Genomic DNA, 26,672 nt, shown 5'->3' with positions numbered 1-26,672 from the left:
ATCAAAACCCCGGAGCTTGGACTGAGTGCCAGAAGCCGGGCCTGCTCAGCTCATCAGACGTCCTCCCTGCGGTCCTGACCAGAGGTCTTGTCCCAGTCAGCATGACGGTGAATGCGGGGGCAGCGCTCCGCCCCAGCACAGTAACAGCAGATGACAGCTCAGGTCCTGTGTACCTATGCAGAAGACACCTGAGGTAGCTAATGCAGCCTTAAGTGCAGATAAGGCCAGGACATATTGCCTGTTTCATAACAGGTCACTAGAAGATTTGAAGAGTAGCATTTGTCAGCTAAACAAAACAAGGTAGCAAAACACAACCTACCTCACACAGAATTGCTTACAGCTCAAATGGTCAGCCGAGAATGAGAAGACTAACAGAGGTGTCATCCACAATTAGCCCCTGTCTGGTAAGGAAGGATCAACCCTTCTCTCCTGTGTCTAAGACTTGCCCCGGGTGCCCCTCCAGGTCTGAAAGGACCACAAAACTGTCATTTCAGAGTGTCAGGCTTCTCAGTAGCACAGGGACTCGAACACTGCAGTATGAAATGTGTCTCTCCAGGTTTCACCAGAAGCCACTCTGACAGTGACCCATCTTCATGACATATATGCAGAGAAAGATACCCCCCCTGTGCCTGCGTTTGGTGCTCCCCTGCTGACAACCCAAATAGAAAAGCTAAAATTGCAGCGACCTCTCAATGCAAAGCAATGCTGCGCACACAGGGAGAGAATATGTGACGTAGAGGGGGCACATTATATTGCATATTTTGGCACATAGAGGTGGGCGGTCAGTCAGGTCAGTAAATGTTGCTGCAAGTGTAGCACAACAGGCTACACTGTCGAATATGTTTGGTCCAAATGCCATTTCAACAACATCCTACCGCGTTGTTCAGTATCGTAACAAATCCCTGTTTCCTCCAGAGAAGCACCTTTCCCCTGGTTCTGGGTCGTTCATGTCAAAGTGACGTTGAATGAGCGTCCTTCTCTCTGGAGCCCAGAGATTCCTGATGAACTGGGTCCCATTGCCCACAGTAGCGTGTGTCTGACGGGGGCGGTTGTGGCTCAGGGGGTACAGAGGGTCGTCTGTTAATCGCAAGGTTGGCGAGTCCGATCCCCGACTCCTCCAAGGCCGTGTGCCGAAGTATCCTTGAGCAAAACTCTGACCCCAAGTTGCTCCGGATGGGCAGGCCGGCGCCTTGCATGGTAGCTCGCTGCTGTCGGTATGTGTGTGTGAGTGTGAGTATGAATGGGTGAATGAGAGGCAAAATGTAAAGTGCTTTGAGTGCCGCTAAGGTAGACATCGTGCTATATCAGATAGCTGAGAGGTTTAGAAATTGGACTATTAATCAGAAAGTTGACAGTTCGATTCCTGGCTGTGCCAAATTACGTTGTGTGTCTGGGCAAGGCATTTCACCCTACTTGCCTCGGGGGAATGTCCCTGTACTTATTGTAAGTCCGTCTGCTCTTTAGATTTACCATGTAAAGTAAGCAGCCCGCTACACAACACATGCTCCCTTCTGGTACGTGCCAATCACATGGGCATGTCTCTTTAGGAAACTGTGGCCTTCACAGCCCAACATCATTAGGAGGAGAGAGGGGCCTGGACTGTGCTCTGTGTGGAGCTCGCTCTGCCAGGAGGCAAGGACTTCCAGGAAAACACTTCACCCTGGCTGAGGCCACACTAGCAGAGCTGGGGGGGGGGGGGATCTGTGTGAGCACACCACAGGGCTAGCCAGCCGCCGCAGCAAGCAACTCTGTCTCCTCCTCCTCTCCACTCCCTCCATCTCTCCACACCTTCCCTCCTTCCGCTCTGCAGATGAAGCCCTCAAAACCAGGAGAGGAGGCCTCTCCAAACCTGAGGATGTGATTGCTGAAGATCCTCATTTCCGCTCGTCCTCCTCGCCCCTCCAGCCTCAGCCCAGCACGGGCAGCAGGGTGGCTGTGTGACAAACACTGACAGGTGTCACAGGGGTGCAGGGATTAGAACCCAGACAGGGACAAGGTTAACAGCTCACACTGTTTGGGTAGTGAGGTCAGACTGTGGCATCTTTTAGTACACCTGCACAGCTCATTTCAAAATGTTCATCTGACACCTGAAGAGTTCCTTTAACTTGTCAAGTGTTTATATAGGCCCACTCCCATGAGACATGCCTATGTCAACACTCCTGGGTTTAAATTAAGATTTTGAAGTCTGCTTTGTTACCTGAAGACAAGTTATGTGGTCTACTCCTTTTATTTAGAAATATAATCATAAAAAGGAGAGCTGGTTATCAGCCAAGGTCGTTGCAAGGCACTTCGGGGCACCGTCAGAAGGAGATGAATTTCCTATGTCTGTATTTCATTGTTCCGGATGTAACTGTGAACACAATTTACTAGGTGTTCAATTTCACTTCTCAAGGTTTTTGTTTCCATGAGCTTACTGAATGTACCTGCACCAGGTCACTCATGATTCAGCCTAGGTACGTGGTCAAACTCATGACTTCCAGGAGGGTTTGTCGTTTAAGTCGTTAAACTCTAAACTTTAAAGAAAATATGTAATTCACATGCAATTTGATTAATAATGCATTATTTAGTGTTTCATTATTTAAGAGGTGAGGCTGGGGGCAGATCTCACCAAGGCCTCCCCCTCTCCTGGTCATCTGACCTCTAATCCTCCAGATTAATCTGCCCTGGTGCAGCTGTGAGGCAGTTAACGCCTATCACTGTGAAAAGCTCCGCTAATCTCACTAATGTGGAGTGTCCATTAAATAATAACCAGTACAGTAATGCCCTGAACACCGAGTGAGCTCTCTGACAGCGAGGTCCTGGGGCAGCACTGGACGTCACGCAGCTGATGTCATACACACATGACCCGGCTTCTCTCTGACCACGCTGTGTTGTAACAAACACCAGTCAGCCTTCTGTTGAGGGATTATTGCCTGGCGAGGACAAGGCTGCCAGCTCGCAGCTCTGCTCCAGGTGGGGGAGGTCATGACGGCCTCTCATGCACACACACAATAAACCTTGCTTACCTGGACGTCTCTGAAAGCTCCGCTCCTGAAGGAAGAGAGGCGTTGTCTACCTGGGCATGAGGGAGGTTCGACAGGGTCTTCTGAAGGGGCATGTGAGAGGTTCGACAGGGTCTTCTGAAGGGGCATGTGGGAGGCTCGACAGGGCCTGCAGAAGGGACTTTCCTAATTCAGTCTGTCATGAGGCACACTGTGGACTCAAACTGGAGGTTTTAATGAACTCTTGAGGCAGGTACGTTCACTTTTTACATATTTATTACAGCACATATGATAGGCTGAACCATTTAAATGCTTAGTCAACATCATGTACTCATAAATAAATAAATACAAAATATATTGTTGAATTAAATATGTCACAGTGGAAGAAATGTTAGGGAACATGTGTTCCCACACACACAGCTGAAGGAAAACAATGTACAGTCTTGTGTTTAGCAAACACTGCTTTAGAAAATAATTCTGTCCGCAGATGACTCTAGAAAACCAATAACAGATCTCCAAAACTATTTTCAGAATTTCTTTAGCATACCATTTCTATAGCATACCATCAAATTAGGATTGGTCAGAAAGAAAAAAATATATATATTCCGTCATCGTGGATTCTGTCTGCTCAGGAAGACCAGTCTGGTGTGTAGTCCAGGTCCTAGCCCTGGCCTGGCTTAGTTAGTCTGGTGTGTAGTCCAGGTCCTAGCCCTGGTCTGGGTTAGTTAGCCCCTCGGTGCTGGTGGGAGGTGGGGATGCCGTCTAGACGCTGTCAGAGTCATCGACACCTCGGCTACACCTTCACTTTCTCCATGTCGATGGTTGCCATGGCAGCCACCTCCTCCTGCAAACCGACTCCGCCCGTCTGGCAGCAGCTGTGCTGGTGGTCCTTCCAGTCCTGCAGCCAGGACAGAGACCAGGAGAGAGACCAGGAGAGAGAGGAGACCAGAACAGAGACCAGGAGTGACCAGACTGACACATTGATCACCATCTTGAGAAGGTCTGACAGAAAAGACCAAAGTGTATTCCTTGATACTTTATTTTTCATATATTTTTTACATCTCCCATTTAAATGTAAGAGGCCTGATAACATCTTACGTTCCCAGGTGTACCAGGTTTACCCAAGTGTCCCAGGTGTCCCCACGTGTCCCTGGGTGTCCCCAGGTTTCCCCACGTGTCCCCACCCAGCCTGGGGTAGTCTTACCTTCCTCTGGCAGAAGGTGGAGCAGTAGTTGACCTTGTGGCATCCTGTACACTCGCTCATGGCCTCTCTCCCACAGTTCACACACACTTGCTTCAGGGGAGGAACCAGAGAATCAGCATCCACAAACCACACATGTCCAACATTTCAGAAGTGTCATCTTATCTCAAACAGTTTTTTTCTTTTGGGGTGAACTGTCCCTTTAACTTACACCACTGTTAATTGCACTGCCTCAGCCAAGAGTGTGACTAATGACTTTGCTCGTACACACACACACACCTCCCAGAGCCATGAAAAAAATCTAAAATATTAGTCATGCCCTACTCATCAGAACTCATTATCCTCAGTCAAAAAACTACAATCGAAACAACCAATCAACAGGCTGTGGTGTTGCCGTGTCAACACGTGTGATCTCCCCTGGACAGCCGACAGCGTGATGTGTAGATGTATGTTCCTCCATCCCCCCCCATCCCCCCCCTCCTTCTCCATACTGTGTGTCTACGTGTGTTAGTGTCTCTGTGAGTGTGTATGTGTGCATGTGTGAGTGTGCAGTTGTGAGTGTGCATGTGTGAGTGTGTAGGTGTGAGTGTGCATGTGTGAGTGCGTCTCCACGTACGTTGATGATGATCTCTGTGATCTCCGGCTCTCTCTTGCCGTCGGGGTCGTCTGGGTGTGTGAAGGAGATCTGGAAGGGCTGAGCTGCAGTGTGCTGCAGACCACACCACACTCAGGACTCACAACAACCACTATACACAACTACCTAGCTAGCTACACTAGGTCAGGCTAGGTCATGCCCCAAACAGTACACACATTTACATATACACATACACATTTACTTGTACAGTTTCTACCTCTCCAGTCCCCCTCTCCTCCCAAACAGCTGCGCTCACCTCCTTCCTGGTGCTGAGAGCTTTGTCCTGACCCGGGGGCCCAGGGCCCAGGGTGGGGCCGGGGGCCGGGCCGGGCTGGCCAGCCTGCTGCCTGGCCTGCTGGATCAGGGTTTTGAGTTGCTGAACGCTGGACAGCAGCGTGTTGGCCGTCTCCTCCAGGCAGAACCAGGTCCTCTGGGGGTCGCCCAGGGGCCCCGCAGCCCCCCCGGCCCCCACCTCCAGCCCGTTTCCCAGGCCTGGGGATGGGGGGGCCACCTTGGTCTGCACGGGCTGGGGGGCTATAGCCAGGGCTGGGAGAGCAGTCAGCACTGAGGGGGAGAACGAGAGGAGGGAGGGGACAGGACGAAGAAGAGAAAAATAGGTGAGGGAGGGAGAACAGTCACAGACATTGTGGGAATAGAGGGTAGGAGTGATTTTTCTCCCAACACCAGTGCTCGAAGTGGGCCGCTTGTCACCAGTACGCAGTACCGCCACTTCTACATTTTACTCTTAAAGGGGTGATTGACTGTTTTTTGCGGGTATTTCACACTGTTCCTTAGGGTCTCCGAATAGGGTATGTAACATTGGTTGGGCTGAAAATGGCACGGGTGCTTTTCTATGCCCGCTGACGCTTCCTGTGAATTTGTCCTGGGAAAAAACACTAGGTTTTCTCCTTTTATGGTATGTTCGTGAATATATAGATGAGCTGCGCGCTGATTGGTTGGTTTACAACGAGTGAAGCTGCGGAGCAAAGACTCAACACGGCCAAAAGCACTCACTGAAACATCAAATAAAAACGTACAAATAAATCTATTGTGTCTACACAACACTGTTTTCAACAGATTGACTAGATATCATTTGAAATGATAACGTTAGTTGTTTCCACTTGTTGTTGAAGCAAACAGGATCGACTTAGGTGGGTAACGTTAGCACTAGCTACAGCTTAGCAAACAAACTATCATGATTCAACTCAGCTTCAGTTAGCTCTATCTTGTTGAAAAATAGATCTGGACAAACACGCATCTTGAATTGTAGATTTGCATGACAACACAGGTTATTTATTTGAATGAAACACAGTCAGGAACATGAAATAATGTTAGCCAATAAACTAAATCATCACACATTCTACCGATGCTAGATACAGGCAGGATACGTTAGCATTGCTAATAACTGTTAGCAACAACATCATACTACAGCTTGCGGCTGTTATGAACATAAGGTCGGAACAGCACCTCTTTTCAGCAACAGCTTCATAGCAAATCATGCTTTACATCGTCCCAGGTTTTCAAAGCAAATGTGTCCCAGGTTTTTTCGAGCAAATGTGTAATTGAGGATCGAACTGCACAGGGATCTTCTCATAGACAAACATCACAGCCCGTCGAGTGTTTGGTTCCTTAGGAAGACTCTGAAAAGTGTCAGCATTCCCTGTACAGCCTGGAACACTGCATTTACCACGGTAATCCATTTTCAATATGCTAGAAATAGAAAATGTTCTTCTTTGTAATTCTGTGGAAGTACACAGAATTTGCGAGCAGCAAATTTTGGGGCGTGACCAAGGTACAGACCAGAGCCAAAAAAGGTGGAGCTTTTTCAAAACCTACCGTTTTACAGCTAAATTTTTTAATTGTGAGATTTGCATAGGAAAGAGGTGTCAATGGACTTTGAGGTTGACTGTATGTCCATTTTACCCACTGAACTGTCGTTATTAAACTGTGACAAGGTAAATTCGGTTCTGCAATCAATGACCCCTTTAAGCGTACCTGCACTTTTTCTTGCGTACCGCTACTTCTCGCATGTAGCCGGCCCGGTACTCTACCACTGACAGAGAAAGCATCCGTGTCAGAGAGATTGGTAATGACCCTAACGTTACATAAACTACACTACCCAGAGCGCACTAGCACTACGTGACTTACCTCAGATCTTGACGAATCACGTAAAGACAAGCAGTCGGCCCCATAAACATATATACCTAGTTACATGTCGATGGTCGGCCCAGAGGTTCGCTTCTCCACGGACGCTAGTTCGATGCCTGCGTAAGTGCGTAACAGATTTTTCATTGCTGAAAACCTAGAAACTAAAAAAGTGTGTACAGTTTCGGAGTTTGTAAGTCATTAAGTAAGCCTGTCTTCAGAAAGGTACTAAAAGAACGCGTGTGCCAGAGCCAGACACGTCAACAGAGGTCCAAGTCCAACCAGAAACATCGGGTACGAATCAGGAGCTTTAAACTAACATTAAAGGTGACATGACATGCTGTTTTCGGATGCTTTTATATAGGCCTTAGTGGTCCCCTAATACTGTATCAGAAGTCTCTTTCCCGAAATTCAGCCTTGGTGCAGAATTACAGCCACTACTAGCAGTCCCACAAGGAGCTTTCCTCAGAACGCGCTGTTTTGGTGTCTGTAGCTTTAAATGCTAATGAGGAGCGGAGGGGCGGCACCATGCGCTAATGTTTACAATGGATGTATCGCAATGGCTGTAGCTCCTTTGCTGTAAGATGCCTCGAATTTGCCCATTCTCATCTGATAACCCTGGTTTGCAGAGGTGCACACTCAGTCATTTCAATGAGGGGAAAGGCAGATATCGCGTGCGCCATAACACTAACAGCAGAACGGTTATCCAAATAACAAAGAAGTGTACAACACTCGCGTTACAGTGTGTGTATTCACACACATACTTGATGCTATCTACCTTTACATTAGCGACAGTAACTCAGCTGTTAGCTACAGAGCTAATGTTACAGCCACATTCTAAGGGTAGCAAGCTAGGTAACCATATACAGTAAAGCTACAAAATAATATAGCGTTAGTTAACTTACTTGTCTGAGGTTAGTAGCTGGACGAAGGAAAGTTGGTACTGATCCAGAATTTAATTTCAGCAAGGCCAGTTTTGTATTAGCTCAAATTGAAGAAACAGTCGTGGCTGACGTGTTTGGCGCAGACATACAAAACAAATGCGCCTACAACAGAAGTTGTGTAGGCGCATTTCGAGAGAAAATAAAATGAAGACACTGGGTCTTCAGAGGCTCGGATGAAGGAACTGTAAAAAGATTTTTGTTTTCCTTTGTACATCCAAACTGAGCAAATGTAATGCTTCGTTCGTTTGCAAGCCATGATGTCTCTCGAGGATAAAAACACTTGCACGGTTGTAGCTCAGTTTCTTATGGGCAGCCAGATTCTCTGGGCGGGCAAAGCAGAGACAGGGGAGGTAACCTTCCTCATTGTGACGTCACAAAGAGGAGATTTTCAAACTGAGCAATTGAGCTTTCATTTTCTCAAAGGCGGAGAAGATCACCCTTGGCTTGGTTTACACATATCGAAAATTCTAGCCACTGGGGGACCAAAGGCAGGCTAGGGGAACTCATATTAATGTTAAATAACCTCCTAAAGTGAAGTTTTCCTGTCATGTCACCTTTAACGTTGATGTGAGCGGAACAGCTAGCGTAAATGAAGAGTCTGCAGCTACCAGCCTAAACATTACCTTAGTCAATGACACCGACATCAACAATAAATAACAATAAATTGTTGTTGTACGACTAATATCTCCAAGTTATGTTTTTCACTGTAGAAATCTCAAATGTCGTAGTGATTTGCCAATGCAAGAGAGTACCGGCACCTTCCCACTTCATGCACTGGCTAACACAAATATCCTCCAACATGTTCTTAAAGTGGGTGCAGGAGTGCTTTGGAAAGGTGAGAGCAGTTTCTTCAGTTTTTAGGATTAGTGGAAAGTTTTCAGTGACTTCTGAAAGGACCATGCCAGTTGTAACCCGTAGCATCTATAATAGAACAAAGTGCTCTGACCTAGTTATCTCTGCCAAACAGGTCGAAGAGGAAAAACGTTCCCTAACAACATTTAAGATATTCTAAAATCATTCCATACTGAGGTCATTATTAAATTATGAATCTTGTTTCTTCACGTATACTGCAGATCACACAGGCACTAAATAACCTGTTATTCTACAGCCGTGGCCAAAAGTATTGGGAGCGAAATACATTTTGTGTTTGCAAAGCTTGCTGGGCCTTGGCATAAAATGACTGCTAACATAATTTCAGTAAGTCATATCACCAGCACAGGGGAAAGTGTGAACTAGTTCTAGCCAGGTGAAATCACTATCATTCTGATTGGATTTTAAGAGCAGATTGACTGCTGTAAAAGAGGGGACTATTTCCATATATTGAACATTTTCGGCCCAAAAAAGCTTAAAAAAGAAAAGGAAATGTGCCTTATTGTATTCCAGTATTCTATAGAAACATGTGAAAACATTTTCCCCAAATACTGAATCAGCTTTGCAAAACAGAACATTTGTCATTGCCAAAACTTGTACACCTGGACCTGACTGTACACCTGGACAAGTGGAAAAATTGCTTGAGCCAAACTATTAAGAACAGCAGTAACACTGTTTACCTCATTTATAGTTTGCCATGTAGATGTAATGTACCACTGAACCATACGTGCCTGATGACCTTCATCTATGTGGAGCCAAACACATGCAGGGAACAACACACAGAAAATACCAACATGATACCAGACTGCATGGAAGCATTTACACTGTGATGTACAGATCAATGATTTACAATTACCAGTCGTTAATCATTAGGACTGTCTATTGGCCATCTTTACAACAATTAAAAAATAATGGAATGGTGTCAAGCTTCCAGATTTAGTTCCTGCCTGTGACCTTGCCTGGCCCGAAAGCCGGCTCTCCACCTGCATATGGAGGTGTATTTATAGGGTTCCAGATACAGGAACAGAGAACATCGGAGGAATGTGAGTGGAAATGAGGCTAGACAGACCACATACCCTGAGTACATGTGCAGCTGACACACACACACACACACACACACACACACTATTCTGTATCTGGTGAAAAAGCTGAGGCTAAAGCTGGGTTTTTATTTTCAAAATAAGTTGTGTTTTTCTTTTAATGTAAAAAAGCAACTTGTTGCCGCCACATTTTTATCTGTACTGGACTATGGAGATCTGTTGTATATGCACTCTTCTGCTCAGTGTCTTCCTAAGGTTGACACAGCATACCATGCTTCCTTAAGGTTCATACAAACTGCAAAGCTCTGACTCACCACTGTGAGTTATACTCTCGGGTAGGATGTCCTGCTCTGACCACCCGTAGGCTCGGTCATTGGTACGCCTTCATATATAAGGCCATTCTTGGTCTGCTCCCATACTATTTGTGTGTCCTTATAAAGCAGAAGAGTGCCGGGAAATACTCTCTGCGTTCTCAGGATTGCGTCATGCTATCTGTACCTTATGCCCGTACGGAAATTGGAAAGAGGGCTTTTCTGTACTCCGCAGCCTCGGCATGGAATATGTTGCAAAATGTCTTGAAACTAAAAGGAATTAATCTTGCTTAATGCTTTTAAATTAAAAATGAAAGAGCTAGAGACAGATTCCTTAAAATGTAAATGTTTTTAATGTACCTGGCTACGACACTAACCCTTGTGCTGCCTTCGGGTCACATGACCCAAAGGTTCATAACGAACCATCGTTGTGTTTACCCAATTTTACCCAATACAAAAACAAATAAAAATAATTTTCTTTTAACCATCGCAATGTGGGGGGTCTGAGACAGCCCAACGGTTAAAAGAAAATGATTCACTTTGTTTTGGTATGCGGTAAAGTTGTCGCAATACGACGGTGGGTCACAATGACTGATGGGTCAGAATGACCCGAAGATAACACAAGGGCTAACTCCTATATTTTGTCTCCTTTTGTATTTTTGTAACTATATTTGTATGTATGCTGCTGCCTGTCTTGGCCAGGTTTCCCTTGAAAAAGAGATTCTTAATCTCAATGGGTTTTTTCTCGTGGTTAAATAAAGGTTATAATAACTATACACACACACTATATATACACACACACTCACACTCTATACACACACGCTACACAAACACACACACACCCTTACGTACGCACACAGTAACCACATACAGACCGCAAACACACACATACCATGAGCACATATAAACCACACACACACACACATACCCCAAATACACCCAGCGAACACACCCAGTGAAAAACACACACACACACAAAGGAGGTGGGGTATGTGTGGATGGTCCAGCACACTGAAACAGCAATGTAGACCTGAGGGTCTCCAGTGATGAATCTTCCTGTATCGGAGAGACAGGCAGGCCAGCCGGGAACAACAGAAGCCACAGAGCCCACTCCTACCTCCATACACACAGAGCCCACTCCGACCTCCAGTCACACAGAGCCCACTCCTACCTCCATACACACAGAGCCCACTCCTACCTCCATACACACAGAGCCCACTCCTACCTCCAGACACACAGAGCCCACTCCTACCTCCATACACACAGAGCCCACTCCTACCTCCAGACACACAGAGCCCACTCCTACCTCCAGACACACAGAGCCCACTCCTACCTCCATACACACAGAGCCCACTCCGACCTCCAGTCACACAGAGCCCACTCCGACCTCCAGTCACACAGAGCCCACTCCTACCTCCAGACACACAGAGCCCACTCCTACCTCCATACACACAGAGCCCACTCCTACCTCCATACACACAGAGCCCACTCCTACCTCCAGACACACAGAGCCCACTCCTACCTCCAGACACACAGAGCCCACTCCTACCTCCATACACACAGAGCCCACTCCTACCTCCAGACACACAGAGCCCACTCCTACCTCCAGACACACAGAGCCCACTCCTACCTCCAGACACACAGAGCCCACTCCTACCTCCAGACACACAGAGCCCACTCCTACCTCCATACACACAGAGCCCACTCCGACCTCCAGTCACACAGAGCCCACTCCGACCTCCAGTCACACAGAGCCCACTCCTACCTCCAGACACACAGAGCCCACTCCTACCTCCATACACACAGAGCCCACTCCTACCTCCAGACACACAGAGCCCACTCCTACCTCCAGACACACAGAGCCCACTCCTACCTCCAGACACACAGAGCCCACTCCTACCTCCATACACACAGAGCCCACTCCTACCTCCAGACACACAGAGCCCACTCCTACCTCCAGACACACAGAGCCCACTCATACCTCCATACACACAGAGCCCACTCCTACCTCCAGTCACACAGAGCCCACTCCTACCTCCATACACACAGAGCCCACTCCTACCTCCATACACACAGAGCCCACTCCTACCTCCAGACACACAGAGCCCACTCCTACCTCCAGACACACAGAGCCCACTCCTACCTCCATACACACAGAGCCCACTCCTACCTCCAGACACACAGAGCCCACTCCTACCTCCAGACACACAGAGCCCACTCCTACCTCCAGACACACAGAGCCCACTCCTACCTCCAGACACACAGAGCCCACTCCTACCTCCATACACACAGAGCCCACTCCGACCTCCAGTCACACAGAGCCCACTCCGACCTCCAGTCACACAGAGCCCACTCCTACCTCCAGACACACAGAGCCCACTCCTACCTCCATACACACAGAGCCCACTCCTACCTCCAGACACACAGAGCCCACTCCTACCTCCAGACACACAGAGCCCACTCCTACCTCCAGACACACAGAGCCCACTCCTACCTCCATACACACAGAGCCCACTCCTACCTCCAGACACACAGAGCCCACTCCTACCTCCAGACACACAGAGCCCACTCATACCTCCATACACACAGAGCCCACTCCTACCTCCAGTCACACAGAGCCCACTCCTACCTCCAGACACACAGAGCCCACTCCGACCTCCAGACACACAGAGCCCACTCCTACCTCCATACACACAGAGCCCACTCCTACCTCCATACACACAGAGCCCACTCCTACCTCCATACACACAGAGCCCACTCCTACCTCCAGACACACAGAGCCCACTCCTACCTCCATACACACAGAGCCCACTCCGACCTCCAGTCACACAGAGCCCACTCCTACCTCCAGACACACAGAGCCCACTCCTACCTCCATACACACAGAGCCCACTCCTACCTCCATACACACAGAGCCCACTCCGACCTCCAGTCACACAGAGCCCACTCCGACCTCCATACACACAGAGCCCACTCCTACCTCCATACACACAGAGCCCACTCCTACCTCCATACACACAGAGCCCACTCCGACCTCCAGACACACAGAGCCCACTCCGACCTCCAGACACACAGAGCCCACTCCGACCTCCAGACACACAGAGCCCACTCCGACCTCCAGTCACACAGAGCCCACTCCGACCTCCAGTCACACAGAGCCCACTCCTACCTCCAGACACACAGAGCCCACTCCTACCTCCATACACACAGAGCCCACTCCTACCTCCATACACACAGAGCCCACTCCTACCTCCAGACACACAGAGCCCACTCCTACCTCCAGACACACAGAGCCCACTCCTACCTCCATACACACAGAGCCCACTCCTACCTCCAGACACACAGAGCCCACTCCTACCTCCAGACACACAGAGCCCACTCCTACCTCCAGACACACAGAGCCCACTCCTACCTCCAGACACACAGAGCCCACTCCTACCTCCAGACACACAGAGCCCACTCCTACCTCCAGACACACAGAGCCCACTCCTACCTCCATACACACAGAGCCCACTCCGACCTCCAGTCACACAGAGCCCACTCCGACCTCCAGTCACACAGAGCCCACTCCGACCTCTGTCACACACACACACACACACACACACACACACACACTGTCACACACACTGTCACACACTGTCACACACACACTGTCACACACACACACTGTCACACACACACACACACACACACACTGTCACACACACACACACACACTGTCACACACACTGTCACACACAAACACTGTCACACACACACTGTCACGCAAACACAAACACACATGATTAATACGTTTGAGATGACAGTCAGTAAGAGGAGACATTACTCACACAAATCATTCAGAAACTAACAGGCAATTGAACTGCATCCAGGAGAGAGGATGGAGAAGGGAGGACCAGTCATTAGGAGTGAGGGATTACAGACACAGACAGAGAGAGAGAAGAAAGAGAGAGGACAGAGGTCAGAGAAAAAGAGAGGAGAGAGAGAGGAGGGAGAGAGAAAGAGGAGAGAGAGAGGGAGGAGAGAGAGAGGAGAGAGAGAGAGAGAGGAGAGAGAGAGGAGAGAGAAAGAGGAGAAAGAGAGGAGAGAGAAAATCCTGAAAATTGACAGGCCAAGGCAAGAGCTGGAGAGGTGGATAGATGTACTGACAGGAGAGATTAAAGAGAGGAGAGGGAGGGCAGAGAGAGGGGGAGGAAAAAGACACATTGAATGAGTGGAGAGAGACAGAGAAAGAGAAAGGAGTGTAGCTGAAGAGGGAGAGAGAGAGACAGAGAAAGTGAAAGGAGTGTAGCTGAAGAGGGAGAGAGACAGAGAAAGTGAAAGGAGTGTAGCTGAAGAGAGAGAGAGTGACAGAGAAAGTGAAAGGAGTGTAGCTGAAGAGAGAGAGAGTGACAGAGAAAGTGAAAGGAGTGTAGCTGAAGAGGGAGAGAGAGAGAGAGAGAGAGAGAGAGAGAGAGAGAGAGAGAGAGAGAGAATTAGCCCTTCAGAGGGGAAGTGTAGCCCCTGGTCTCCACAGCACAGCTGTGATAGGATTAGAGGCTAGGCTCCCTGGAGCGCCGCTTTCTAGCCAGACAATAGGGAGGGAGGGAGGTAGGGAGGGGGATGGAGGTAGGGAGGGGGATGGAGGTAGGGAGGGGGATGGACGGAGGGAGGGGGATGGAGGTAGGGAGGGGGATGGAGGGAGGGAGGGGGATGGACGGAGGGAGGGGGATGGAGGTAGGGAGGGGGATGGACGGAGGGAGGGGGATGGAGGTAGGGAGGGGGATGGAGGGAGGGAGGGGGATGGAGGGAGGGAGGGGGATGGAGGGAGGGAGGGGGATGGACGGAGGGAGGGGGAGGGAGGGAGGGAGGGGGATGGAGGGAGGGAGGGGGATGGAGGGAGGGAGGGGGATGGAGGTAGGGAGGGGGATGGAGGTAGGGAGGGGGATGGAGGGAGGGAGGGGGATGGAGGGAGGGAGGGGGATGGAGGGAGGGAGGGGGATGGACGGAGGGAGGGGGAGGGAGGTAGGGAGGGGGATGGAGGTAGGGAGGGGGATGGAGGGAGGGAGGGGGATGGAGGTAGGGAGGGGGATGGAGGGAGGGAGGGGGATGGAGGGAGGGAGGGGGATGGAGGGAGGGAGGGGGATGGACGGAGGGAGGGGGAGGGAGGGAGGGAGGGGGATGGAGGGAGGGAGGGGGATGGAGGGAGGGAGGGGGATGGACGGAGGGAGGGGGATGGAGGGAGGGAGGGGGATGGAGGAGGGTCTAGGAGAGAAAAGGCATCAGCACTGTGCCTGGGCAAGGAGGGAGACGCTGAGCCCTCGTTGTTCCCTTGAGAACACACGAGCAGAGGGAGGAAGGTCAGGACATCTCCAGATCCGATCACTGCACCACCAGCAAGGCCAGGCAGCATGTAAACACGTCCTTCTCAGGAGGTCCTCATGTGTTTCCTAAACTTCCTGCAGGTAATCTGAGTTTGACATAATTAGTGCTTTCATTCAGTAACACTTGTGCAGACGTTTCCCAGACTGGCGTACCAACAGCTCTACAGCCAGAGCTGCTCTTTCACATCAAACCTTCAGTACAGCTCCTGCATCTACAACATGGTACAAAAAAATACACCTTTTTCAACCTTAGACCAGTATCTCTCCTGCCTCCATGACCAGTATCTCTCCTGCCTCCATGACCAGTATCTCTCCTGCCTCCATGACCAGTATCTCTCCTGCCTCCATGACCAGTATCTCTCCTGCCTCCATGACACGTATCTCTCCTGCCTCCATGACCCGTATCTCTCCTGCCTCCATGACCCGTATCTCTCCTGCCTCCATGACCAGTATCTCTCCTGCCTACATGACCCGTATCTCTCCCCTGCCTCTAACACCAGTTTCTCTCCTCTGCCTCTAATGAGGGGGGGGATCCAAGAGTGTGTAGGCTTCCATCTCTGCTGGAGGGTTAGTTGTGTTAATTTGTAGGAGGGTCAGGGAGAGGGAGTGGGGTTAGGGTTATCCCTCTCTCTATATCTCCTACTCCCTCCATCTGCTCCCTCCCTCCTTGTCTTTATAGCATTGATATGGAAGTATTCCACAGAGGACAGAAGGCTGAAAACTGTTTCACGACTTCTTCATTTGTATTTTATGAGAGAAGGACTGACGAGAGCCATGTATGAGAAGTAAGACACACATAAATGGACCTCATTTCTGTGTTGCCTAAGTAACGGTAGTCTAGTGTTACCAAGGCCTCTGCTTTCCCCATGCAAGTACCTCCTCCCTCCCCCACCAGCTGGAGTGAGAGGGAGGACTCAGACGTGAGTGAGTGAGTGAGACTACAAAAGACAGGAAGTCCTTCAGTGTGAGTGTTAGTCACAAACTGAAGGGAAAACTGCAGCTCAACATGACTCAAACCTGGTCTTATTTGCTGAAGGGAGAGTATCAGCGGTAGAGAGGAGGAAGTGGTAATGGCTGTTTGTGTAGCGAGCAGCAAGAGAGGGTCTCCCACAGGGCCTTGTTAACACCACAGAAGAAGAAAGGAACGCTACAATCATCACACACTTCAACCAATCAGCACTGCTGTGGGGCCAGGGTTCCCTGGCCAATGAGAAGATGAGAGGGCGGCCGTGCTGGTCTGAAGTTAGGTCCTCCAGGAACAACGCTACTGACCCCAGCTGATCCACAACACAGGGATCATGGACCCCCCTCCTGACAGGGTGAGGTGTGTGTGAGGCTGCAGGTACCAGGTGTGTGAGACAGGGCAAGGTGTGTGAGGCAGGGTAAGGTATGTGAGGCAGGGTAAGGTGTGTGTGAGACAGGGTGAGGTGTGTGAGGCAGGGTGAGGTGCGTGTGAGACAGGGTGAGGTGTGTGAGGCAGGGTGAGGTGTGTGAGGCAGGGTGAGGTGTGTGAGGCAGGATAGGGTGTGTGAGGCAGGGTGAGCTGTGTGAGGCAGGGTAAGGTGTGTAAGGCAGGGTGAGGTGTGTGAGGCAGGGTGAGGTGTGTGAGGCAGGGTAAGGTGTGTGAGGCAGGGTGAGGTGTGTGAGGCAGGGTGAGGTGTCTGAGGCAGGGTGAGGTGTGTGAGGCAGGGTAAGGTATGTGAGGCAGGGTAAGGTGTGTGTGAGGCAGGGTAAGGTGTGTGTGAGGCAGGGTAAGGTGTCTGAGGCAGGGTGAGGTGTGTGAGGCATTGTAAGGTGTGTGAGGCAGGGTGAGGTGTGTGAAGCAGGCTGAGCTGTCTGAGGCAGGGTAAGGTGTGTGAGACAGGGTGAGGTGTGTGAGGCAGGGTGAGGTGTGTAAGGCAGGGTGAGGTGTGTGAGGCAGGGTAAGGTGTGTGAGGCAGGGTAAGGTGTGTGTAAGGCAGGGTGAGGTGTGTGAGGCAGGGTGAGGTGAGGCAGGGTGAAGTGTGTGAGGCAGGGTGAGCTGTGTGAGGCAGGGTGAAGTGTGTGAGGCAGGGTGAAGTGTGTGAGGCAGGGTGAGGTGTGTGAGGCAGGGTAAGGTGTGTGAGGCAGGGTAAGGTGTGTGAGGCAGGGTAAGGTGTTCGAGGTGTGTGAGGCAGGGTGAGGTGTGTGAGGCAGGGTGAGGTGTGTGAGGCAGGGTAAGGTGTGTGAGGTATGTGAGGCAGGGTGAGGTGTGTGAGGTGTGTGAGGCAGAGTGAGGTGTGTGAGGCAGGGTGAGGTGTGTGAGGCAGGGTGAGGTGTGTGAGGTGTGTGAGGCAGGGTGAGGTGTGTGAGGAGTGTGAGGCAGAGTGAGGTGTGTGAGGCAGGGTGAGGTGTGTGAGGCAGGGTGAGGTGTGTGAGGTGTGTGAGGCAGGGTGAGGTGTGTGAGGCAGGGTGAGGTGTGTGAGGTGTGTGAGGCAGGGTGAGGTGTGTGAGGAGTGTGAGGCAGAGTGAGGTGTGTGAGGCAGGGTGAGGTGTGTGAGGCAGGGTGAGGTGTGTGAGGTGTGTGAGGCAGGGTGAGGTGTGTGAAGCAGGGTAAGGTGTGAGGCAGGGTAAGGTGTGAGGCAGGGTGAGGTGTGTGAGGCAGGGTGAGGTGTGTGAGGAGTGTGAGGCAGAGTGAGGTGTGTGAGGTGTGTGAGGTGTGTGAGGCAGGGTGAGGTGTGTGAAGCAGGGTAAGGTGTGAGGCAGGGTGAGGTGTGTGAGGCTGCAGGTACCTGAGCTGCTGGAGAAGACGTCGCTGGAAGCTGAGCCCTCAGTCAAGATGGCGCTGGCGTCGTCTGCGGACGTCCGGTCGAAGGTCAGGGTGCCGGCCGTGGTGATCTGTCCGGACGTGGACACGGTGACTGAGGGACACACGGACAATCACCTTCACACCTGGCTGACAGACAAACACCTTCACACCTGGCTGACAGACAAACACCTTCACACCTGGCTGACAGACAAACACCTTCACACCTGGCTGACAGACAAACACCTTCACACCTGGCTGACAGACAAACACCTTCACACCTGGCTGACAGACAAACACCTTCACACCTGGCTGACAGACAATCACCTTCACACCTGGCTGACAGACAAACACCTTCACACCTGGCTGACAGACAAACACCTTCACACCTGGCTGACAGACAAACACCTTCACACCTGGCTGACAGACAAACACCTTCACACCTGGCTGACAGACAAACACCTTCACACCTGGCTGACAGACAAACACCTTCACACCTGGCTGACAGACAACTGAAAAAACGTATTGCTTTTTGTATAAAGTTGATCAATTCCACATCTTTAACATACTGTTGTGAAGATTAACTGGTTACAAATAAAATGAAACACTGTTGTTGTTGTTTATACTGTTTATTACTTCTATAATCTTTCCTATTTGACCTACACCAAAATCTAAAATATTTATATAAATATTTACAGAATATCCTTATTCTTCTGATAACCAGTAGCAGCTAATCAAAATATATACTTTACTGCTTTTTACAATGGGAGAAAATGAATAGTGAGCAAATTGATGAGGCCCTCCAACACATTTCAGGTTTCTCATGTGGCCCCTTGTAAAAATGAATTGCGCAATTCTTTACAATTCTTTAGCTTCCTTACGAAGCTGGGCCATGGAGCTAACCCATGGAGCTAGGATTTTGATGCTAGGGAGAGTGTGGCAAGATGATTTAGCCAAGGCCATAGGGCAAGAAGGCCAAATTATAGGTGTTGGCCATCTGAAGGGCATGGGACAGCAAGGTGGGACCCGCTATAAGACTTTGAGCCATGAAATGTTAGGTCTCAGTTCAGGGAAGCACTTTTAAACTGTAGCACTTTCTATTTTGAAATGTTTTATTTTGCTTAAAATGTTTTAGTTTGGTAGCTCAGTGAAGCACTTAAAATATTTTTTTATATATATATACAGTATGATTGTGCTTCAAATAAAAAAAAATATTTACCTACACCTTATTCTTGTTTAAGATCATTTACATAATATATATGAATGTATATGGAGCGTGATAAAAAGGTGACCTTGAAATTGTGGCGACGCAAGTAAAAATGTGGGTGCACCTAAATTTTGTGCTGGTGCACCTAAATAAAAAAGTTAGGCGCACCTTCACACCTGGCTGACAGACAAACACCTTCACACCTGGCTGACAGACAAACACCTTCACACCTGGCTGACAGACAAACACCTTCACACCTGGCTGACAGACAAACACCTTCACACCTGGCTGACAGACAAACACCTTCACACCTGGCTGACAGACAAACACCTTCACACCTGGCTGACAGACAAACACCTTCACACCTGGCTGACAGACAAACACCTTCACACCTGGCTGACAGACAAACACCTTCACACCTGGCTGACAGACAAACACCTTCACACCTGGCTGACAGACAAACACCTTCACACCTGGCTGACAGACAAACACCTTCACACCTGGCTGACAGACAAACACCTTCACACCTGGCTGACAGACAAACACCTTCACACCTGGCTGACAGACAAACACCTTCACACCTGGCTGACAGACAAACACCTTCACACCTGGCTGACAGACAAACACCTTCACACCTGGCTGACAGACAAACACCTTCACACCTGGCTGACAGACAAACACCTTCACACCTGGCTGACAGACAATCACCTTCACACCTGGCTGACAGACAAACACCTTCACACCTGGCTGACAGACAAACACCTTCACACCTGGCTGACTGGGTCGTAGTATGTAGGCTGAGGCCTTACCGCAGCAACCTGGGGTCAAATCCAGCCTGGGCTATTTGCTGTTTAAAGCATGAAAAATGACCCAAAAAAACCTAATTAAAATAAACCTGACAGATTAAATACTGTCTGGTTGAGTGTCAAACCAAACCTCAACTGACGAACATGTCATCTCTACTCTAATAAATCTATTGTGTTTCAATAATCATATGTGGTTAAGCGTTTTTGGCTCAATTTACCTCAGATCACAAGACGTACTTCCTTGAATGGACCACCACAAAGATTAATCTTTCAAAATGGCATCTGGACCATTCCAGAAATGCATCTTTCAAAGTAGTATTTTTAAAAGAACTGTCCCGTGACAGATGTCAGAAAGATTAAATTTCAATATGCAGTAAATTCTAAAGAGACCTCAGGATCTGAGACGCTGCGGCAGCTCGCTAAGCCCTGAGACTTGTGATTCTGTCTGGCAGGGCTCTCAAGTTTTGAAGACAGGCAAGAGTGACATTCCCCCCATACCCCATTCTTCAGCGGAAACATTCACATTACATACTGTCCTACAGTTGAGGGTGTTTACAAACTGTTGGATGACAGACAAGCGTTTGAGGTAAGTTACGCCAGGGAGCCGAGAGCTAACCGCCGCTACGCCAGGGAGCCGAGGGCTAACCGCCGCTACGCCAGGGAGCCGAGGGCTAACCGCCGCTACGCCAGGGAGCCGAGGGCTAACCGCCGCTACGCCAGGGAGCCGAGGGCTAACCGCCGCTACGCCAGGGAGCCGAGGGCTAACCGCCGCTACGCCAGGGAGCCGAGGGCTAACCGCCGCTACGCCAGGGAGCTGAGGGCTAATCGCCGCTACGCCAGGGAGCCGAGGGCTAACCGCCGCTACGCCAGGGAGCTGAGGGCTAACCGCCGCTACGCCAGGGAGCCGAGGGCTAACCGCCGCTACGCCAGGGAGCCGAGGGCTAAAGGCCGAAATATGCTTCTGCGTCTCCGTTTACGGATGGGCGGGCGCACGGATACGGACGGATAGACTTCGTTTATGGTTCTCCGTAGGCTGTGGGTGCTGAAAACAATTCACCGCCAGAAGAGTAGGTGGCGCAACGGTTTTTTGTACGTCGTCGTGGAGTGTTTATTTACCTAGGTTATCGAGAAGTCGGAGCAAATTTACAAATTAGCCGTTTCATCAATAAAATATGCACATTTTCAGGAACTACACTGCCCATTTCCCGTCACATTTTAATTCAGATGCTGATTTACATGTACTGTTTAGCTGAAATATGAATTGTAAAAACTTACAGCAATGGCGGTCAAAGGATTCTGTTCGTCCTGTTTATCACGGCGCCCCCGCCCCTGACGCAAGCGGTTCTTAATACTGACCAATCACAGCCAAGGGGGTCTCCGTAGCTCTCCGTCGCTCTCCGAAATTACGACGGATAGTTAGAAAATTCAGGAGGTGCACGTCGAGCTCTCCGGGGCTCTCCGAGGGCTGACGGAGAGCTCGTAGAGGGCGTTCCACGGAGACGAGGGCGTTCCCATGTGTCCGTTTTTCGAAAAACGCAGAAGCATATATCGGCCTGAACTGCAGGGAGACGCTACCCGCCGTGTCAGTCTGACAAGGCCGGTGACGCGCCTCCACTTTGTCCTCTGCCCTGCCTCTAAACACACGCCTGCCATGCCTCTAAACACACGTCTGCAACCACGCTGCTGTGGGGACCGCAGACACTCGACCGCAGGCTGTACAGGAGGTTGAAAGACCAGACGCCCTTCTCAAACTGAACATCGTGAAGAGATCAGCCAACCGGGTCTGGGACAACCGGTGAGGGGAAGGGAGAGGAGGGCGATGAGGAGAGGAAGAGAGAAGAGGAGAGGAAGGGAGGAGAGGAGCAGGGAGGAGAGTAGGACAGGAGAGGAGAGCAGAGGAAGGGAGAGGAGGAGGGAGGGGAGAACGATTGGAGGGAAGCAGGAAGGAGAGTAGGACAGGAGAGCAGAAGAGAGGACAGGAGAGGGTTTAAGGGACTCACACGTGGCTCCCGGCTCCAGCGTGATGTTCTTGGCTGGGGGGAGCTCCTTCTTCTCAGGGGTGGAGGGCTGGTCGTTGTCCTTCTTACGCCTCTTGTACGGGACAAACAACCTCACGGGACCAGTCTGGACAGCAGAGACATAAAAAACATACATTTTATTCCTCCTTTTCTTTCATAGCTAGGTGACATATTTTAACGTTTAGCTTCATACTTTCTGGAGCTGGTGAAACTAGCCTTCCCTAAATGTGTATTTGCTACCTGCTGAGAAAAGCAAAACAAAATGCTTTTTGTTAATAAAATCTTCTTGAAACTGAAAACCAAGCATTGTAGGCTTACTATTGTCTGGCCACACTGGGCCCTGTTCTGGAAATCAATCTGTGAATCAGCAGAATGATAAAAAAGCATAAGAAACATCAATCGCTGCTTGTCGTCTTCTCCACAAGTGAAAGTAAATCATCTATTCTTATTACCATATTTATGTTTTCTGCTCCGAAAGACTCGCCATCTTTTGTGCACTGGAAACAATGAAAAGAGACAGGTCTGAGTTTCTGTAGGATTAAATAACAGCAGACTGTGTCTGTGCATACTCTCCACGTGCACGTGTACTTGTGTTATACACAGAGTCGTCGTATCTCTTCCACACATATGACAGGTCCGGTGGGTTGGGATGACACGGAAACTTTGTAAGGTTCCCTTATTACAGAGTCCTCCAGACTTGTGGAGACCGGTGGGCTGTTTACAGCTGTGTATATCGGCAGGCTAGCAGGACATGTTGCTATGGAGGTCATGTTGCTATGGAGGTCATGGCTCCCGTGACTCACCAGGGCCAGGTCATCACAGCAGGCCGCACATGTGCAGGACGCAGCGTGAGGGTTCAGGATCCGCTCCTGTCAGTCACACAGGTCTGAGTCAGTCCCTTCCACACACCACAGGCTAACTCTCTCACACACCACAGGCTAACTCTCTCACACACCACAGGCTAACTCTCTCACACACCACAGGCTAACTCTCTCACACACCACAGGCTAACTCTCTCACCCACCACAGGCTAACTCCCCCCCCCCCCCCCCCCCCAGGCCTGGTATCCCAGCTCACCTGGATGAGGCACTGCAGCGGGCGGCCAGCATAGCGGATGCTCCTCTTCCAGTCCTTGCTGCTGGCCCGGCCCGCCATACCCTCAAACTCCGTGGGAGTGTACCACTTGTTGTTGTGTTTGATGCAGCGGCCCTTCCCTCCTGCCACACAGGACCAGGGTCAGTACAGCCGAGACCAGGAGCTGGAGGACCTCTACTCTATGACTGCTCAGCCTCAATCGCATTCCAGGATCAGATGGCCAGATTCAAATATGGATGACACATCAAGACAAACAGGTTCACTCCAGGGACGTAGGTTTGTTTTCAGATGTGGGTGGGACATGCCCTACCCATGTATAGTGAAACCTCCACCGCTGGTTCATCCATATTTCAGAATATAATACCTGACAGGTGCATACGTACATGCACACACAGTTGCTTAGATAAAACAACTCAAATAAACCAGTCTAGCTGCTACAGCGCTGACCACGAGAGCAGAAACAACTTCCATATTCACAGTCCAAGGGCTCCCTCTAGTGGACCCTCGTACCTGAGCCCAGCCTGTTCTTGCACAGGATCCCACTGCTGTTCCTGCAGCGAACAGGCAGCTCGTTGTTGTACACAGACGGGTCCCAGTTGTATTTGGAGCAGCCATCTTTGTCCTGACCGGGGGTCATCGGCGTGGAGGGAGTCCGGGGGCCTGCCAGGAACCCAGAGTGAAACACAGATAACTAAACGTTCGCTCTGTGTTCGTCGGAAAGGAAGATGAAGAGAGATGTTCTGGGGTGAGACTCACCAGAGGTCATGACCGCGGCAGAGCCTTTCAGTCCTGTTGCTTCCACAATGCTTCCGTCCGTGTGCACCACTATCAGGGTGGCTTTCTGGGGGTGCATGCTGTCACTGATCTGCAGGGTGGTCCTGCCAGTCTAGCATGGAGAGGAGGGTTATCATGCTGGCAGGATGGTCCTGCCAGTCTAGCATGGGGAGGAGGGTTAACATGCTGGCAGGATGGTCCTGCCAGTCTAGCATGGGGAGGAGGGTTATCATGCTGGCAGGGTGGTCCTGCCAGTCTAGCATGGGGAGGAGGGTTAACATGCTGGCAGGATGGTCCTGCCAGTCTAGCATGGGGAGGAGGGTATCATGCTGGCAGGGTGGTCCTGCCAGTCTAGCATGGGGAGGAGGGTTAACATGCTGGCAGGATGGTCCTGCCAGTCTAGCATGGGGAGGAGGGTATCATGCTGGCAGGGTGGTCCTGCCAGTCTAGCATGGGGAGGAGGGTTAACATGCTGGCAGGGTGGTCCTGCCAGTCTAGCATGGGGAGGAGGGTTAACATGCTGGCAGGATGGTCCTGCCAGTCTAGCATGGGGAGGAGGGTTATCATGCTGGCAGGATGGTCCTGCCAGTCTAGCATGGGGAGGAGGGTTATCATGCTGGCAGGGTGGTCCTGCCAGTCTAGCATGGGGAGGAGGGTTAACATGCTGGCAGGATGGTCCTGCCAGTCTAGCATGGGGAGGAGGGTATCATGCTGGCAGGGTGGTCCTGCCAGTCTAGCATGGGGAGGAGGGTTAACATGCTGGCAGGATGGTCCTGCCAGTCTAGCATGGGGAGGAGGGTATCATGCTGGCAGGGTGGTCCTGCCAGTCTAGCATGGGGAGGAGGGTTAACATGCTGGCAGGGTGGTCCTGCCAGTCTAGCATGGGGAGGAGGGTTAACATGCTGGCAGGATGGTCCTGCCAGTCTAGCATGGGGAGGAGGGTTATCATGCTGGCAGGATGGTCCTGCCAGTCTAGCATGGGGAGGAGGGTTATCATGCTGGCAGGGTGGTCCTGCCAGTCTAGCATGGGGAGGAGGGTTAACATGCTGGCAGGGTGGTCCTGCCAGTCTAGCATGGGGAGGAGGGTTAACATGCTGGCAGGATGGTCCTGCCAGTCTAGCATGGGGAGGAGGGTTAACATGCTGGCAGGATGGTCCTGTCAGTCTAGCATGGGGAGGAGGGTTAACATGCTGGCAGGATGGTCCTGTCAGTCTAGCATGGGGAGGAGGGTTAACATGCTGGCAGGATGGTCCTGTCAGTCTAGCATGGGGAGGAGGGTTATCATGCTGGCAGGATGGTCCTGTCAGTCTAGCATGGGGAGGAGGGTTATCGTGCTGGCAGAGCCAGCTAGGCATTTCTGCTCATGGTTTGCTTACGTTAAACATGAACACTGTATTGGTTAGAATTTGATCACTGGATGATATGGTGAAGTGGATTTTGAGAGTAGGACAGTAGGACTAGAATTAGATACTGCAGACTTTTTAAATAAAACTTCAAGGTTGGTAAACTTACAAGAACGTGTTCTGGTATAGAAGCTGAGGTTGCCATGGTAGCGGTGAAGACATTGTCCTCGGTAGCCTGAACACCTGCCACAGTGACTGTGGTCACTTCTGAAGATGAGACAGATTGAAGAATTATGTGGTTTTATTTTATGACAACAATGTATTTTACTTTGAGTCTGACTACATGAATCAAAACTACATATTAGCATACACTTGAAAAGCTTTTTAATGAATTGGCATGTGATTAAATAAAATGTAGCTGTTGCTGTAATTGTAGGCTACATGTTATTGAAACGTTTTGCAGTCTAGCGATATTACATCTAGCGTAAACGTTTAGTTATAGTTAAATAGCTAGAGAGCTGAAACTTCTTAGTAAATGTCCTTTACCGGCTGCTATTGCTAAATAAATGGATAATATAGCTAACGTTAGCAAGTTAGCCAGATTATCTAGCTGTTACCAATCTAGCTAAACTGGCCCTGATGTCAACGGTTTATAGCTGGTAGTAGTACAGCAATATTGTGCAGCGTTTACATTAAGCTAGCTACAAAAACTTGCCCGCAAACGTTGCTTCAGCATCGTCAGGGTTCGGTAAGGACTCGGCTCCAATGTCGATGTTCCCCGGTTCTCCTATTACCGTCATCGTTGTGACTTCGGCCTCCGATTCTGTATCCGAATCCACCCCCTCCTCCACAGTTTCAACAGCGGCGCTTATGGACCCTTCATCCAGTGCCAGTCCTTTCGTTGCCGAGTCCGTCTCGTCCATTTTTCCTAGAACGAACGATGTGAGCCGAATCTGACCGAGGGCCAATCGGACTGGATGGCGCCCTCCCTATTGTAGCGTACAGTGCACAGGATCAAATAATTTGATAATTCAATATGCAAATCTGAGGAGTGAACCAAAATTGTTATTTCAAACAAAAGATAAGAAACCGACAAGAAATGGCGTCCAACGTTCGCTTTTGCTTCTATCAACTCACAGGAAGGAGATGCGGCGGAAATGACCGAAAAAACACGAC

General features: G+C 50.2%; 1 protein-coding gene across 3 annotated transcripts; it reads right to left on the bottom strand.

Annotated features, from left to right (window-relative positions):
• Window positions 1-3,202: 3,202 nt before the first annotated feature.
• Window positions 3,203-26,617, bottom strand: deaf1 (DEAF1 transcription factor). 3 transcript variants are annotated; one of them, XM_062460931.1, is made up of 14 exons: window positions 26,212-26,617; window positions 25,666-25,763; window positions 24,136-24,265; window positions 23,890-24,039; window positions 23,362-23,501; window positions 23,088-23,153; window positions 22,737-22,781; window positions 22,603-22,641; window positions 22,267-22,390; window positions 18,240-18,368; window positions 5,073-5,380; window positions 4,799-4,891; window positions 4,186-4,275; window positions 3,203-3,879 (listed from the first exon to the last, which is right to left on the bottom strand). In XM_062460931.1, the coding sequence occupies exons 1-14, from the start codon at window positions 26,417-26,419 to the stop codon at window positions 3,775-3,777; spliced, it is 1,725 nt and encodes a 574-aa protein (XP_062316915.1). In that variant the 5' UTR covers window positions 26,420-26,617; the 3' UTR covers window positions 3,203-3,774. The 3 variants fall into 3 exon arrangements, with proteins under 3 accessions (XP_062316915.1, XP_062316917.1, XP_062316916.1); XM_062460933.1 differs by lacking the exon at window positions 26,212-26,617 and adding an exon at window positions 26,043-26,167; XM_062460932.1 differs by lacking the exon at window positions 22,603-22,641 and having other exon boundaries at window positions 26,212-26,616.
• Window positions 26,618-26,672: the final 55 nt, after the last annotated feature.

The sequence above is a fragment of the Osmerus eperlanus genome, chromosome 5 (genome assembly GCF_963692335.1).
Source record: "Osmerus eperlanus chromosome 5, fOsmEpe2.1, whole genome shotgun sequence".
NCBI classification, from domain to species: Eukaryota; Metazoa; Chordata; class Actinopteri; order Osmeriformes; family Osmeridae; genus Osmerus; species Osmerus eperlanus.
The sequence above is the reverse complement of the archived record's forward strand: the minus strand, read 5'-3'. Positions and strand labels throughout refer to the sequence as shown.

What these genes read in the sequence shown, in the direction of transcription:
- deaf1 (XM_062460931.1), bottom strand. Translation starts at nt 26,419, where the DNA reads ATGGACGAGACGGACTCGGCAACGAAAGGACTGGCACTGGATGAAGGG. An exon ending in CTATACCAGAACACGTTCTT is followed by an intron (nt 24,266 to 25,665) that starts GTAAGTTTACCA and finishes TCTCCATGCTAG; the next exon opens with ACTGGCAGGACCACCCTGCA. An exon ending in GAGCAGAAAACATAAATATG is followed by an intron (nt 22,642 to 22,736) that starts GTAATAAGAATA and finishes GCTGATTCACAG; the next exon opens with ATTGATTTCCAGAACAGGGC.